Below are 15,962 nucleotides of genomic sequence, written 5' to 3'. Positions count from 1 at the left end.
TATGCGGATTAAGTTAGGGCTGTCCTAATTTTATGCAGCGAGTTAACTGGGTACCAGTCTGAATATCGGCTTGTGTCCGGTTAACTTCCAGGTTGCCTTACTAACCCACATAATCAATGCTAGAGGCTGGACATGCTCTGGCATTAAATATCAGAGTTGATTCTGCAGGTGGCTGTGAGCAGCTTACAAGCTGTTTACTGCAGTGGGCTGAATATTGGGCCCTATATGGTAATTTACAGTGAATAAAATAAAAAAATGAGATTATATCTAAAAGAAGGTACATATGACATATGAGTTGCATATTTGTTATTCAAAGTAAAAAGGGAGTCCAACCCTCATCAAACTTTACCTTATAATGTTTCAGCTCAGATATTAATTTTTCCAACCATCCAAACCTCATCAAGCCATTTTGGGATAGGCAGCAGAGAAGAAAATCCCCATGTCCTGGCTGTGTAACAGATCTAGCAGCTAAAAATAGGCCATTTAATGTATCATATGTTTTTATATAAAAAGGAAAGCAGTTTGAATATCAACACCCAGTAATATAAGGCTCAAACTAAGGGCCCTATTAATGTACTAAGGAGCACTAAGGGTGTGCTAGCATTTTTTAGCACATGCTAAACGCTAAAGACACCCTGGGTGTCTTTAACATTTAGTGCATGCTAAAAACGCTAGTGCATCTTAGTTAACAGGGCCCTAAATGATAGAGATTCCTGTCATTTGTTGTAAAAAGGAACAAATTTGCCTCCAAAAATTCTGAATACAAAAGTACATTCCCATCATAGGTATAAAAACGATCCAACTTGTCCGCAGTTCTTCCAGCAAAGATCAGAACCATCTAAGAAGATGATAACTTTAACCGCCAGCACAGCCTTGGGTTCCTTCATACCGCACCTGTAGCTGCAGCTCTTCTATTGCTCTGGGATGAAAGAAACCTTTTACTGGATTCCTGTTCTTTCAGGACATTCACCCATCCACAAGGAGTCCAATTTCACAGCTTAACCACTAATTTCTATAAAAGTCCTGAGATAAGGTAGAAGCCAAATAGCTTGAGATGAAGTATTGGAGCTTCTGTTTTTAGGTTTTAAACATTGATACCCCACCACCACCATATAAAATAACATTTGCATTCATAGAATGAACACCCTAAAAACATCATCTCTGACCCACCCCTCAGATTCTGTGCCTTTTGTGCTGTGATTCCTAAGTGATACAGACACAATGCATATATATTTGATTCTACTGGAAAAGGTACCTCAAACCTGAGGTATGAAATTAGCTGGAAAATAAGCTCCTTAATTTAATTTATAAACACTTAAAAGCAGAAGCCCTAATATATAATCATTGGACTAGGACTATCTGCTGATAAGTGGGAAGGTGCGGGCTATAAATGTAACAAATAAATAAATATATGTTGCCGGTATTTTACAGACAGTTGATCTGTGACTATAGTGCAGCATACGCCAATGGTTCTCTATAAAAAAAATAAACATTACTCTGTGAAGGGCACAGCACTAAATATTGCAGGGATGCGATCTTTCCAAGGTCAGAGCTGGGGGAAAGAATATTGAGCAGAGAGATATAGAGAACAATAATTCGTAAAGCAATAAGAACAGGAATATTTTTGTTGTAAGCACTGTTTTGTACACAGCTTGTCTTTCTACTGTCCTTGCTTTGGTGTTCTTATCATTTATATTACTGTTGATGTATATACACTATTTCTAGAAGCGCGCTGTTTTTATTTTGAGAGAGTGGAAAGGGATTACAGGACTGAACAGGAGAACAGACTGGCTAGACCATGTGATCGTTGTCCGCCACTGTGTTCGTATTATATTTGCTGTATCCGCCCCTTCTGATGATTATTATTGACATTCTGTGTACCCCATCCCCCCTCGTTATTATTCTATATTGAGCATGCACACACCTCCTCTGCTGGTTCATATCGAGTTGAGCCTAGTGGTTAGTGCAGTGACTTTGATCCTGGCGAGGTGGGTTTGATTCCTCCTGTAGCTCTGTTGCCCCAGATAAAAAATATAGTACCTGTATGTACTATGTAAACCGCTTTGAATGTAGTTGCAAAACCCACAGAAAGGCGGTACATCCCCATCGCTGTTGTTCCATGTATTTACACAGCTATTTGTGTACACCCTTCCCCCGATTGTTGCCGCTAACTACACTGTCGCTGTTCTGTGTACAGCGCCTCTGCGTGTTGTTTGGTATGTAATGCGCTTTCTCCTTGTCCTTTCGGTACGCTCCTCCCCTCTGTTGGTGTTGTGATTCATATCACATTGCGCTTGTTCTGTACACACATCCTCACCCTCTCTGCATGGTAGGACTGATTACGTTATTATGGTTTCCGCTCTGTACCTATCCCCTCTCGCCGAGACCACAGCTCCCATAGTGCTGGTTCTCCGTCCCTCCCTCCCCGGCCGGCGGAGGCAGGAGCGGCTGAGTCACAGCCTCCAGTAAATATTTGTGTAAGCCGGAGCCGGCTGTCGTGGTGAATCTGTAGCTGGGGAAGGACGGATCCCGCGGGCGACTTGCGCCGGGTACCAGACGGATCATGGACGAGCTCAAGCACCAGCTGATGATCAATCAGTTCGTGCTGACCGCCGGCTGCGCTGCTGACCAGGCCAAACAGCTGCTGCAGGCGGCGCACTGGCAGTTCGAGGTAATGTCCACGGGGCGGCGCCAGCACTGCAGCGTGTGTGTGTGTGTTACTTTACATATGTATGCATGGATCTCTGTGCTTGTGTTTTGAACATGTGTGAATATGCGCAGACGTGTGTGTGTGTGTACTTTAGTTCATGAATAAGCGCACAGTGTGTGGATCTCTGCATGTGTTTTATTACATGTGCAAATGTGTACATATGTCGAGTGTATTCTTTCTATACACATTTGCTGCTGTGTTCATATGTGTTGATGCATGAGCAATGCAAGATTTCTGTATGTTGTGTGTAGTCTGTAATTCCTGCTGTTAATTTGGATTCACATCATATTGGGGACTTGCACACTGGGTAGCTCAGCTTCAGGTATCTAGCCATGTTTTCCTGTGTGCTCCATGTATTGTTAATTTATTTTTTTATATACATCATCAATTCAATGTGGCTATTTTTATATATAGTTTTTGTTTATATAATCTATATGATATGTTTGTGTGTAAATATACTTTTCACCCAAACTGTGCCTACTCAGCTTCAATATACTTTGTGTGCAGTAAATTTTTTTATTTTTTATCAAAGACCTCAGCATGGGCAGAAGCGACCTGTGTGTTTTCAGTGTCACTTAAACATACCCCATGTCGTCACCGGTCTTTCTATTTTTTGTTATTTTTTTATTTGCGTGAGTTTCATACGCTTTTCGCTTTTCTTCTATCTTATAGTTTAAACTGAAACCTTCAAGTTAATATTTTACAGAGATGTACATAGCTTGGCCATGATGTTGTCGGCTATAGGAGGGTTTTTTTCATCTGATATGGCACATTTCGCCTTCGTGCGGCTTTCTCAAGGATAATCCTTGCTCTTACTGACGTGCCGACTGTTCTAACTTTACGTCGTCCAAATATATGCATGTAATTTCAGATTCAGGAAACTTTATTAATATGACAATTTATACATGTTCTACTACAGAAGTAAATTGTTTGAGAAATAATAAGGAAATACATATTCAATATGTAATATATATGGTAATAGTAACAGTAACATAGTAGATGACGGCAGAAAAAGACCTGCGCGGTCCATCCAGTCTGCCCAACAAGATACACTCATATGTGCTACTTTTTGTGTATACCTTACCTTGATTTGTATCTGCCATTTTCAGGGCACAGACCGTAGAAGTCTGCCCAGCACTAGCCCCGCCTCCCAACCACCAGCCCCGGCGATAGTAATACACTGCATGTATGATTCCAAATATTTAATAAATGTGTATATTTCATGGATCATATGTACGTACTGTTTTCTGTCCAGACTGTGTGTTCTTATTGTTTCATGTGTAACTATCACAGTTATGATAGAACATTATGGTATCAATGATATGTATAATGGGTATGTTGTGTGTATATTTCAGTGTATCATACATATTACTTAATACTTCCTATAAATGTGTAGTATAGCAACTACATTTTGCTTTGTGAAGAGCCACTAGACTAGCAGAACTGGTGGGTGGCCTGCAGTGTGTGCAGCCAGGCTGCAGTCTTGGAGCTCAGCACAGATGGGTGCAGGCTTCAAGGAGTGTGTGGCTGCACTCACACTGCAGGCACAGGCTATCGTAGATGGAAAATTTGTGATGAGTGGCGAGTTCATTGTTTCACATTGAGGGTGTGAGAGTTGAGCCTGGGCACTTCCTCTAAATGGAGTAATTGTGAAAAAGAAAAACATGTGCAAGTTTCTAAGGAAGTGACTTATCTCATAGTTATTTATATTTACATTTATGAAGTGCTGCACCCAAAAGGTGCACAGTGATGATGTACTTACATTATAGCTGTAACACCATAAAATCCAGTAACAATACAAACAGAATACCATAGTATCAGATAAACATCCATCTCTATGAAATAACATAAGTAATACATAATAGTCGTGAGAACAGTCTATCTAATATGACAACAGTGAAACATTGCAGGCATGTATTTCACAGCTCCCTCTCTCCCCAGTCCTGAGAACAGTCATTGAATAATGAATATACTGATAAATTAAGTGCCTGAAAACATAGACATTTCTGCATGTTGTGTAATTGAACATCAAACCCCAGCCTGTCTCCATGAACCATGATCTCTGCATACAAATGTCTCACTCTCTACTCACAGTGTTTATGTTCCATGACCTTTGCTTGCATTGTGTCAGTGTGTGTATGGTTTGGGACCTCTGCTTTCAATGTGTGGTTTGTATATTCTGACAGTGGTGTGTGTATTTTGTGCTCTCAAATTACCTGGAGATCAGTTAATTTCGCTGGCATGGCCATATATTAACTAGGCTTCATAGTAACATTTGCCTGAAATGACCAACTCAGCCAGTCTGATGGGTGATTCTGCCATTTGAGGAGCGATGCCAAGATGTGCTAAGCAGCTGTCTGTTTCCCTGTGCCCCTCCATGCCTGGATTGTGATTTCTTCTCTCTATTTGTTTTCCAGACAGCGCTTAGCACCTTCTTCCAGGAAGCAAACGTCCCATATAGCCATCATCAGATGGTGAGTTGCTTGCACATAAGGTGACTGTTTTGGAGCATCAGAAATGTGCCACCTGAGGGTTTTGTCAGTCAAATCTGTTTGTAATAATATGCTACAGTTTTTGCACTATGATTTTTCTTTGTATGCTGAGATATTTGTACTATAATCCATGGATATCAGCTCAGATCATGTGCAGTGTGGACTGATACAAAATCTAACACATTTATTTAAATGTGTTACATACTGCCCGCAAGCTATCAAAGCGGTGTATGTTTAAGTACAGTCCTAGAGGGCTCACAGTCTAAATTTGTACCAGATGCAATGGAGGGTTAAGTGACTTACCCAAGATCACAAGGAGCTGAAATGGGACATGAATCCTGGGCCCTCCCAGAGTCCCAGCCCCCTGCTCTAAGCATTAGGCTACTCCTCCACTCCCCTGGCATGATATAAGAGGGGAAGAATTTATAGAAAGAGAAAACATAACGCTGACAAGGAAAGAGAGACACACCCCATAACAAGAAATACTGAGACCTATGGAAAAAGAATAGGCTGCCTCTTTTTATAATGGAAGACCTTTCCCATAAGAAATTTGGAGCAATTTTAAAGGCACATATGTTTACTCATGCTTTTGGCCTCCAGCCGGAAGATTAGTTTTGTGATCTGGAGATTCTGTATGAGTGAGAACTTGTATGTTTTTGTATTAGATGTATTCATTTGCTTAGTTTGGTTGAACGTGTCTGTGTGACTGGCTTTTTTTACTTTCCTATCCAGAAGTGGTATTCTTTTCTTATACTTGTGTTTATTTTATGTAAACCACCTAGACCTTTTATCTAGAACAGGCAGTATAGCAAATTTACCTTAACTATAAATTATAGACTGTGAAGGAGGTTAACAAGACAAAAAAAGGAAGAACAGGTTCCCCATGAACAATCAGTATAGAGAATCGGTAGGGACGGCCAAATGGGTGGCCAAGGAGGCCTGGTCCCAGACAAAGTCACTGTGTGACAGCAAAAGAAGGCTCAAACAGGCTTCTTTTCAAGTTGTAAAGCTTTTATTGAATATCTAGCAAACAGATTCCTTTACTGTACATCCCAACAGATAAAATCCAAAGAATTGACATGGGCCATGTTTCGGCAGAATAGGCTGCCTCAGGAGTCAAGAGTCTGGTGGTATAAATCAAACAACATGAACAAGAAATTGTATACGGAGCGATAACAAATCTGAGTACCCTCATGTCTTCATACAATGCTATTTACAGCTTCTTTGTATTTTCTGTTGGACATATAGTAAAGGAATTGTTTTCTGGATATTCAATAGAAATTTTACAACTTGGAAAGAAGCCTGTTTGAGCTTAATTTTGCTGTGGCACAATGATTTTCTCTGGAACCAGGTCTTCTTGACCAGCCATCTATTTGGTCGTTCCTACAGCTTCTCTAAGAAGGAAGTTGAGAAACTGTCTCACAGTAGGGCCTGAAAACATTTCTTTTTCTTCACTCAATGTGTACTTAAACTCTGGAATTTGTTGCCAGAGAATGTGGTAAAGGCGGTTAGCTTAGCGGGGTTTTAAAAAGGTCTGGCCGGCTTCCTAAAGGAAAAGTCCATAAACCATTATTAAATTGATTTGTGGAAAATCCACTGCTTATTTCTGGGATAAGCAGCATAAAATGTATCGAACTTTTTTTGGAATCTTGCCAGGTATTTGTGACCTGGATTGGCCACTGTTGGAAACAGGATGCTGGGTTTGATGGACCTTTGGTCTGTCCCAGTGTGGCAATACTTATGTACTTAAAGAAGACTCAGTTTTCAAGAAACAGGTATGAGCAGTATGGTTGTGCCATACATCTACATTTGCCCAAGACCAGCTGGAATCTCTTGTTGGTCCCTTCCTTAGTTCTAATTTTCTTGTATATTGACACTTGGAATTCCCTTTTCTGAGTGTATCCTTTCCAGTTCAGAATTATAAGCCTCCTTATATGGATATGTTAGGTGGGGTATCAAATCAGAATAAGTAAGTACAATACATATGCACAAGTGGAGGATGTTCACTTCAGAACTCTGATGTCATAGCTTACAGCACTATGTACCTCTAGCAGTGCTATAGAAATGAGGTGTGGAGCTATGGATGTATCTTTCAGATTCTGGCTTCAAAACTAACTCAGTCAGAATATACTTGACTGCCATTAGTGCGTTTCACTTCAAGGTTGATAATAAACCAGTTCTCCGAGAACAAGAAGGCAAATGTGGAATGCACTACCAAAGAATGTGAAAGCGATTCACGACCATCAAAACTTCAGCCGATCATTAAAGACCTATCTGTTTTGCAAGGCCTACCCTACCAGCCCTACTTAAATTCCTCAACTCTGCAATGCATCAATACCTTACATCACATTGGACATTATATATTCCTTTATTTCCTTGTCCCTGTTTACTCTAACCTTACTTAACCCTTATTTTAAATTGTATTTGTTTAACATCTACCGGACTTGGCGATCGCCTTTATGGTATTATGTAAGCCACATTGAGCCTGCTAATGGGTGGGAAAATGTAGGATATAAATGTTACAAATAAATAAATAAATTTCACTCCACAACATCTGCCTGCAAGCCAGGGTCATAAACCTGAGCTGAAGGAGCAGCTCCATTGGTTGAATTAAGAGGAAAGCAGCAGCCTATCTACTGTAGTCTGGGTCACTTTTGGACATCCACTTTCAAAAGTATAACCAAATGTAAGAAAAAGCACAAGAGTTTATTCTGAGGAGAGAAAGGTAATCAGTGGAGTGCCTCAGGGATTTATTCCAGGGCTGGTCCTGTTCATTATCTTTGTGAGCAGTATTGCACAGGGATTGGGGGGGGGGGGGTAGTGTGAGCAAATAAAATAAATAAATTTTGCAGGTGATGCTAAGATCTGCAACAGAGTTCACATAGAAACATAAAAAATAATGGCAGATAAAGGCTATATAGCCTATCCAGTCTGCCCATCCATACCATCTACTAACATTTCCTCTCTCTAAAACTTGAAGAATGGTCAACTGCATGGCAGTAAGTTTCAGTACAAAAAAACGCAGAGTTTTGAGCACATACATCTCAGGGATAAGACACTGAGGTCCATGAAGCAGGAGAGAGATCTTGGGCTTATTATATTGAATGATTTTAAGAAATAGCGTAACAACTTGATAGCCAGTGCTGGAAGAATGCTAGGGTACACTGGGGAAACCATATTTAGTAGAGCAAAAAATAAAAGAAATGATTGTAATTGATGAGAGCTCACATGGAGGATTGTGTCCAGTTCTGGAGGACATACCATCAAAAGGACAGAATGACTGTACTATGATCCTACTGGGACAGGCGGGGTAGCGACTGGGTCTTGCTCCTGATTGGTTATGTCAGGGATTGGGCTGACGTCTGAAGCAGCTGACATCAGATGCCAGACCCTATTTAAGCCTACCTCTGCCTGCATACAACATGCTAGCGTTATTTCTTTCAGCTCTGAGCTTACCTTGGTTCTGCTTATTCTGTGTGTGTGGCACAGTGTGAATTCTCTTTTGTGTGGTTGCCTTATTCTCTTTGTTTGTGTTTGTTCTTTGAGTCTGTAGAAGTCTGCTCCCTCTGGTTTCTTTGCTGTTGTTCAGCTGTGTACCGCTTCTCTGTGTGCCCAGCTGTTGTTCAGCTGTGAGCTGCTTCCCTGTGTGCTATGCCTTTACCCTTTCCTGCCGTGTTTGCTGGGTGAGTCCTTGGGAGCTTACTTCCTTCATTTGGGTTCCCTTTTAACCCTTTACCTGCTGTATCTGTTGTTTGGTTCTTGTGAACTGTGTAACTTGAGCTGTCTCTCTATGTACTTTGCTTTTACCCTTTTCCTGCTGTATCTGTTGTTTGGTTCTTGTGAGGATTGCTCCTTGTTTAAGCTGTGTAGCTTGAGCAGTCTCTCTGTGTGGTCTGCCTTTCTCTCCTTTACCTGCTGTTTCTGTTGTTTGGATTTACTGAGGACTGCTCTTTGCCTAGCTGTGTAGCTTGAGCTGTCTTTCTGTGCGGTTTCCCTCTTACCCTTTACTTGCTGTAGCTCTTGTTTGGTTCCTGTGAAGGCCACTTGTTTGTTTAAGCTGTGTGGCACAGCTTGATCTGCCTCTCTGCGTGGGTTCCCTTATTCTGGTTGTTGTTAGTATCTGTGTGTTTGGTGTTGTCACCTTTCGTTGGTGACTATATATAGTGCAGTGTGCATGGCCGGAGTGCCAGTCCCTTCCAGGACTTCTCTCTGTTCTTTTTAATTGATTTTTTATTTTATTTTATTGCATTTGTATCCCACATCCCACCTATTTGCAGGCTCAATGTGGCTTACAGAGTTTTGTTATGACATGGATATTACAGGGTATCAGATACAATTGGTAATGTTCAAAGATTAAGTAATGGAAGAGTGAAGTAGGTGTTAGGGAGGATTGTATATAAAGGGAATTGGCATAGGTGGGTAGATTGATGGGGTAGTTTTGTAAGGCTATGGGTTCTCTTTGTAGGCTTTGTTGAAGAGATGTGTCTTTAAAGATTTGCGAAAGTTAGTTATTTTCCCTTTTGTGTGTTTGGGTTCCAGTTCGGCATTGCGGCCTGTACAAGTAGTCTATTTCCCTTTCTGGTGGTGCTCACTGGTCTCCCTGAGTGTGCTGGGCTTTGTAGCCCTTTATCTCTGTATAGCGTGAGCTCAGTCTGCCCTAGGTCTTGGCCTAGGTCTGTCCTAGGACTCAGCCTAAGTCCAAGGGCTGATGATCAAACCTAACAGACTGGTTCAGAGAACAGTTACCAAAATAGTTCAGAGTCTGCACCAAAAGATCTGTGAGATGAGACTTAAGGATGTAAATATTTATATCCTAGAGGAGACAGGAGAAATGTAAGGAAACATTAAGGCCTAGATAATCAAACTACTGTGGTCTGGCAAATCCCTTGGGTAATTTTAACCAACAGGATTTGCCACAGTACTAAAGCAAAACTACAGGTAAAGCTACACATGAACATGTAGACAAATGGCAATAATCAAAGTCCCTATTTCTGTAAGTAAACACTATTTCACTTGCAGAGAGGGCTTTCATTATTGTCTCTCCAGTCTAGTATCTGAAATGTATTAATAATTCACAAGAAAGAAATCAGTTTCAGGGAAAAGGAAGTTCTGGAATGCGGAGTCAGAGTGTGCAGCTCTGAGGGGATAGTCTTAGGAAATAGTTTTCATGGAAAGGGTGACAAAAACATGGAATTCTCTCTCGGGGCTGTTGGTGGAGGCTAAAACAGAGATAATTTTAAAAGGGCATAGGGTAAAGACCAAGGAGCCTTAGGGCCCGATATTCAAAAGCTCTGATCCACATGGCATTAGCCGCAAATGACATAATATTTATAGTCCGCCAACTTCCAACAAAGTTGGTTCAAAGCGGATTACAGCACAATGAAAATTAATACATTTCAGAGAAAAAAATAAACAGTTTTTAGACTTTTACGGAAAGATAAATACATAGGCATAATCTTGAGGTCTAAAGACAGTGAATTCCAAATCTGGATTGCCTGATATATAAAAGAAAATTGCAAAGGTTTTTTTTTATATTTAATCCCTGAAATAGAAAGAAAATAGAGCAAATGAGATTTTCCTGCTCTAGAAGTGGAAGGTGACATCGGGAAAGTGAATAATTCATTATATAAACTGGGCATGATCCATCAAAAAGTCTATAAACCCAGCATTCTAATTCATAAGATATACAGGCCTTAACAGGTAGCCAGTGCAAGCGGGCCAATCACAGACTGGCATGGTCAGATCTTTTCTTACCAAAAATCATCTTGGCCGCTGTATTGTGTAGTACCTGTAAATGGGAAAGTGCCTGGGCTGAAAGTAGGCAATATAAGCCGTTACAATAATCTAGATAAGATAAAACAACAGACTGAACCAAAATGGAAAATGCTTTTCAACAAAGAGCGGATACTTCTAAACTGATGCAACTAGAAAAATACTGACTTAATCACTGAATTAACTTGAGGTGTTAGAGCTAAGGTAGTGTCCAAAAGCACACCAAGAACTGGAGACTTTCTCCACTTTCAATCAAACATATAAATGGCGAGTGACCATACTCACCCGCAAATGTGCAGTAGAGACTTCCCTCTCTGTCCCGCCCCCCGCGTCAATACGTGATGATGGAGGCGGGACAGAGAGGGAAACTGCGCGAAGGGGAGGGAGGGAACCGCCAACGTCGCTACTGCTCCCCCCACCCGGAGCGCCGCCGCCGCCCCCCCTCCACCTGGCTTGACCACTCTCTTCGGTATTGAACTTACATCGCCGACACGCAGCACGCAGATCAGCTGAGCTCCCATCGGCCTCCCTTCCCTGCCTGTGTCCCGCCCTCGCCGACGTTACGTCACACGAGGGCGGGACACAGGCAGAGAAGGAAGGCCGACGGGAGCTCTGCTAATCTGCGTGCTGCGTTCGGCGACGTAACTTCAATAGCGAAGAGAGGGGCTGGGTGGCGGCGGCGACTCCGGGGAGGGGGTGGCCCTACAGCGGCGAGGGGAGGGGGCCTTGGAAAAACCCCACACTAGCCCGTTTTAACGGGCTCAATGGCTAGTATCATATTATTAGCTAGTATCAGTTCTGAGGGAATAGTAACATAGTAAATGACGGCAGATAAAGACCTGTACGGTCCATCCAGTCTACCCAACGATAAACTCAATCAGTATGACTCAGCCATAGAACTTTTTAGTTTTATCCTTATTTAGTTTAAAGCTTGTGAGCTAAGCTTTGTTATTCAATTTTGTATAATACACATTGACTAGCTGTTAAACCCGTAAAAACAGGCGAGATTGCCAGCAACCCTCCTCGCTGCCGCTCCCTCCCCCCTCCGTGCCGGGCCCCCTGCACTGACCTGACAGCGCCTCTCACCTCCGTGTGAAAGCGATGCAGGCAGCAGCAGATCGCTCTGCTGCTGCCTGCATCACTTTCACACGGAGGTGAGAGGCGCTGTCAGGTCAGTGCAGGGGGCCTGATACGGAGGGGGGCGTGAGCGGCGGCGGGGATGGGGGGTAGGGTGGAGATTGGGGCGCACGATGTTCGTTTCCAGGCGGCAGCGTCCGACAGTCCGACTCCGTTTCCCTCTCTGTTCAGCTCTCTGACGTCATCACATCTTGACGCGAGGGCGGGACAGAGAGGGAAGTCTCTACTGCGCATTTGCAGGTGAGTCGGTCACTTCCCAATTATATGTTTGATTGAGCAATAGTAGAGAGAGCAGAAGGAAGATCGTCTTCAATAAGTATTAACAGAAACATATCATCGGCGTATGAGAAAAACTTCGCACCCAGCTGTGAAAATCCATGACAAAAAGAAATCATGTAGTTATTAAATAAGGAAGGAGAAAGTGGGGAGCCCTGGGGCACCCCACACAGTGATATCCAATCTTCAGAGAAATGTTTAGCCATCTTCAGTTTATAACATCAATGAATCAAAAATTCATGCATCCAGTTCAGAACTGTGCCTGACAAACCCAAAGAGCTTACTTATATAGCAAAATCTGGTGGTCAACTGTATCAAACACAGTAAGATCAAACTGCAAGAGAACAGCTGTTTTCCCATGAGCAAATAAGGCCTTTGCCTCTGAGATAATTGCCAACAATACCACTTCAGTTGAGGGACCAGGCCTAAATCCAAACTGCAATAGATCTAAACAATCAAACCTAATTTAATAGTCTGACAATAACTCAGCAATGTAAGCTTCTAGCAGTATGACCAAAAGTGGGGTAGTCGCTACCGGTCTAAAATTGGCTGGTGAAGTAATGTCCAATTTGGTATTTGTGAGGGGGTTTATAGAACACTGCCCCTCAAGAAAAGTCCCTCTCTAACTAGCCCGAGCCACCTTAAGAGCACTGATCCTGCCCCGGGAAGAAATCAGCTGGGATGGGTGGAATCAATCACAAACAAGAGGAAAACAAAAGTCTTCCACAAGAAGTCAACAGACAATCCAAAACAAAATTGGAAGTCACCAGAAGAAAAAATGTTCAGGATGATAATAAAACGTCAATAGACCAATAATGAAGTCCATCACATACATCTGCTCATGATTGGTTAAACCTCATTGCAACTGAAGAAGTCAGACCCTACATGAGCCGTATTTCAGCATACAAGCCTTCCTCAGGGGTCCTTCAACATATAAATATAGAAACTGAGAGATCTCAAAGAGATAATGGGGTTCATTTTCAAAGTACTTAGACTTACAAATGTCCATAGGTTGCTAGGTAATTTTGCAAGTCTAAGTGCTTTGAAAATATGCCTCAATATGTGATATTAAATATTAAACAAAAAATTTAAAAAATTATATAAAACTATAAATGTTAACACAAGTGTAATCATAAATATCACATCTAAAAAAAGTGAGAGGTGTAAACAAATGGTGACTGATCATCAAAAAAGTATAAATATTTATAAAATGTTAACAATATATAAATAGTGGAAATGTGAACAAATTTATAATTAAATATATGTGATTAAAATATGTGATGTGAATAAAACATGTGAGCAAAGTGAATGGGTAAAACAAACTAATACCTCTAAATCATGCAAAAGTAGATGATCAGAGGTTAAAACCAAGAAAAGGATGGCATGGAGGGGCATAATCGAAAGGGGCACCCAAGTTTTCCTGAGAACGTCCTCGCAGGATGTCCCGGCGAAGGGGCAGGGAAACCCATATTATCGAAACAAGATGGGCGTTCATCTTTTGTTTCGATAATACGGTCGTGGATGCTCAAATCTTAACATTTAGGTCATCCCTAGAGATGGTCGTCCTTAGACTTAGTCGTTTCTGATTTTCAGCGATAATGGAAACTAAGGACGCCCATCTCAGAAACGACCAAATGCAAGCCCTTTGGTCATGGGAGGAGCCAGCATTCGTAGTGCACTGGTCCCTCTGACATGCCAGGACACCAACCGGGCACCCTAGGGGGCACTGCAGTGTACTTCTGAAAAATCTCCCAGGTACATAGCTCCCTTACCTTGTGTGCTGAGCCCCCCAACCCCCCCCCCCCAAAATCCAATCCCTACAACTGTACACCACTACCATAGCCCTTATGAGTGAAGGGTGGCACCTAGATGTGGATACAGTGGGTTTCTGGTGGGTTTTGAAGGGCTCATATTTACCACCACAAGTGTAACAGGTAGGGGGGGATGGGCCTGGGTCTGCCTGCCTGAAGTGCACTGCACCCACTAAAACTGCTCCAGGGACCTGCATACTGCTGTCATGGAGCTGGGTATGATATTTGAAGCTGGCACAAAATATTTTTAACATTTCTTTTGAGGGTGGGAGGGGTTTAGTGACCACTGGGGGAGTAAGGGGAGGTCATTCCCGATTCCCTCCGGTGGTCATCTGGTCAGTTTGTGTACCTTTTTGTGGCTTGGTCGTAAGAAAAAAAGGACCAGGTAAAGTCGTCCAAGTGTTCATCAGGGACGCCCTTTTTTTTCCATTATGGGTCAAGGACACCCATGTGTTAGGCATGCCCAAGTCCCGCCTTTGCTACGCCTCCGACACGCCCCCAGGAACTTTGGTCATCCCCGCGACGGAAAGCAATTGGGGATGCCCAAAATCGGCTTTCCATTATACCGATTTGGGCAACCCTGTGAGAAGGACGCCCATCTTGCAATTTGTGTCGAAAGATGCGTGTCCTTCTCTTTCGAAAATAAACCTGAAAATGTCCTACATTTTAAAAACATAATGAATTTAAAAATCAGTGCTATTAATTAATGCTAAAAATCCATTGTGAAGACCAAAAAGACAACAGAAAATAACTAGTGCTATAACAAATATAGACCCACTAAGAGCAAAAGAAAACGTAATTATATATGTGTACAACCAGAGTAATAATGTATAATACTGTCAGGAAAAAACGCAGATCGAGAGAACAACAATTCAAAGCATATGAGCTGCAAAACCGAGAGGGCTAAACTATCATCATATTCATAATATAACTGCAGCAGGAGGAGATTACATAGTATTCAAAAAAGAAATATAAGCTGAAACTCCATAGTAACCAACTCTAAAAAATCCTCCACTATATCAATCAGGGACGTGGTAAGTTCCAGCTCCCCCTGCTGCAGTTATACTTATGTTATGAATATGATGATAGTTTAATTTACACCTCTCACTTTTTTTTAGATGTGATATTTAAGTTTACACTCGTGTTAACATTTATAGTTTTGTATCATTTTTTAATTCTTTTTGTTTAATATTTATTATTACATATTATCTTTTTGAGATCTCTCATTTTCTACATTTATGTGTTGAAGGACCCCTGAGGAAGGCTTGTATGCTGAAACACGGCCGGTGTAAGGTCTGATTTCATCAGTTGCAATAAGGTTTACGAATCTTGAATAAACGTATGTGATGGACATCATTATTGGTCTATTGACATTCTGTTATCGTCTTGAACATTTTTTCTTCTGGTGACTTCCACTCTTGTTTTGGATTGTCTGCGGGGCAGAGTCAGTACCTGGGAGTTTAAAAGACAGGGTCAGGCTGAGGTTAGAGGGGCCCAGGGAAGGAAGAACTGAAGCCCAAATTTATACCTTTACTGAAAGTGTTTAGCTGCTGTGATCAGGCTGAGGTAAGCCAACTTTGTTTTTGTTAAGACTTGCAAGCCTTGCTGAGGTCTGGCTGAAGCCAGACCTGAGAATTCACAGGCTGTGTTTGGGGCGGGGTAGCCCCACCAGCCACAAACTGCTTGGCCTGCGAGCCAGACACCTACTCAAGACTGTTAATAACCAGAGAAACTGTTGCATCTGAGATTCCTGGCCTATGAGGT

At 41.9% G+C, this 15,962-nt stretch overlaps 1 protein-coding gene across 2 annotated transcripts in view; it reads left to right on the top strand.

Moving 5' to 3' along the window:
* Nucleotides 1–1,994: 1,994 nt before the first annotated feature.
* The window catches only part of UBALD1 (UBA like domain containing 1), a 28,797-nt gene continuing 14,829 nt past the window's right edge, over nucleotides 1,995–15,962 (top strand). Inside the window, exons 1-2 of one of the 2 annotated variants that reach the window (XM_030212141.1) lie at nucleotides 1,995–2,671; nucleotides 5,128–5,204. In XM_030212141.1, coding sequence (XP_030068001.1) covers nucleotides 2,564–2,671; nucleotides 5,128–5,204 — 185 coding nt within the window. In that variant the 5' untranslated portion in view covers nucleotides 1,995–2,563. The remainder of the gene's footprint in view (nucleotides 2,672–5,127; nucleotides 5,205–15,962) is intronic. The other variant, XM_030212142.1, reaches the window with a different exon arrangement.

The sequence above is a fragment of the Microcaecilia unicolor genome, chromosome 8, assembly GCF_901765095.1.
Source record: "Microcaecilia unicolor chromosome 8, aMicUni1.1, whole genome shotgun sequence".
Lineage (NCBI taxonomy): Eukaryota > Metazoa > Chordata > Amphibia > Gymnophiona > Siphonopidae > Microcaecilia > Microcaecilia unicolor.
Note: the sequence above shows the minus strand (reverse complement) of the source record. Positions and strands in the feature narration are given on the sequence as shown.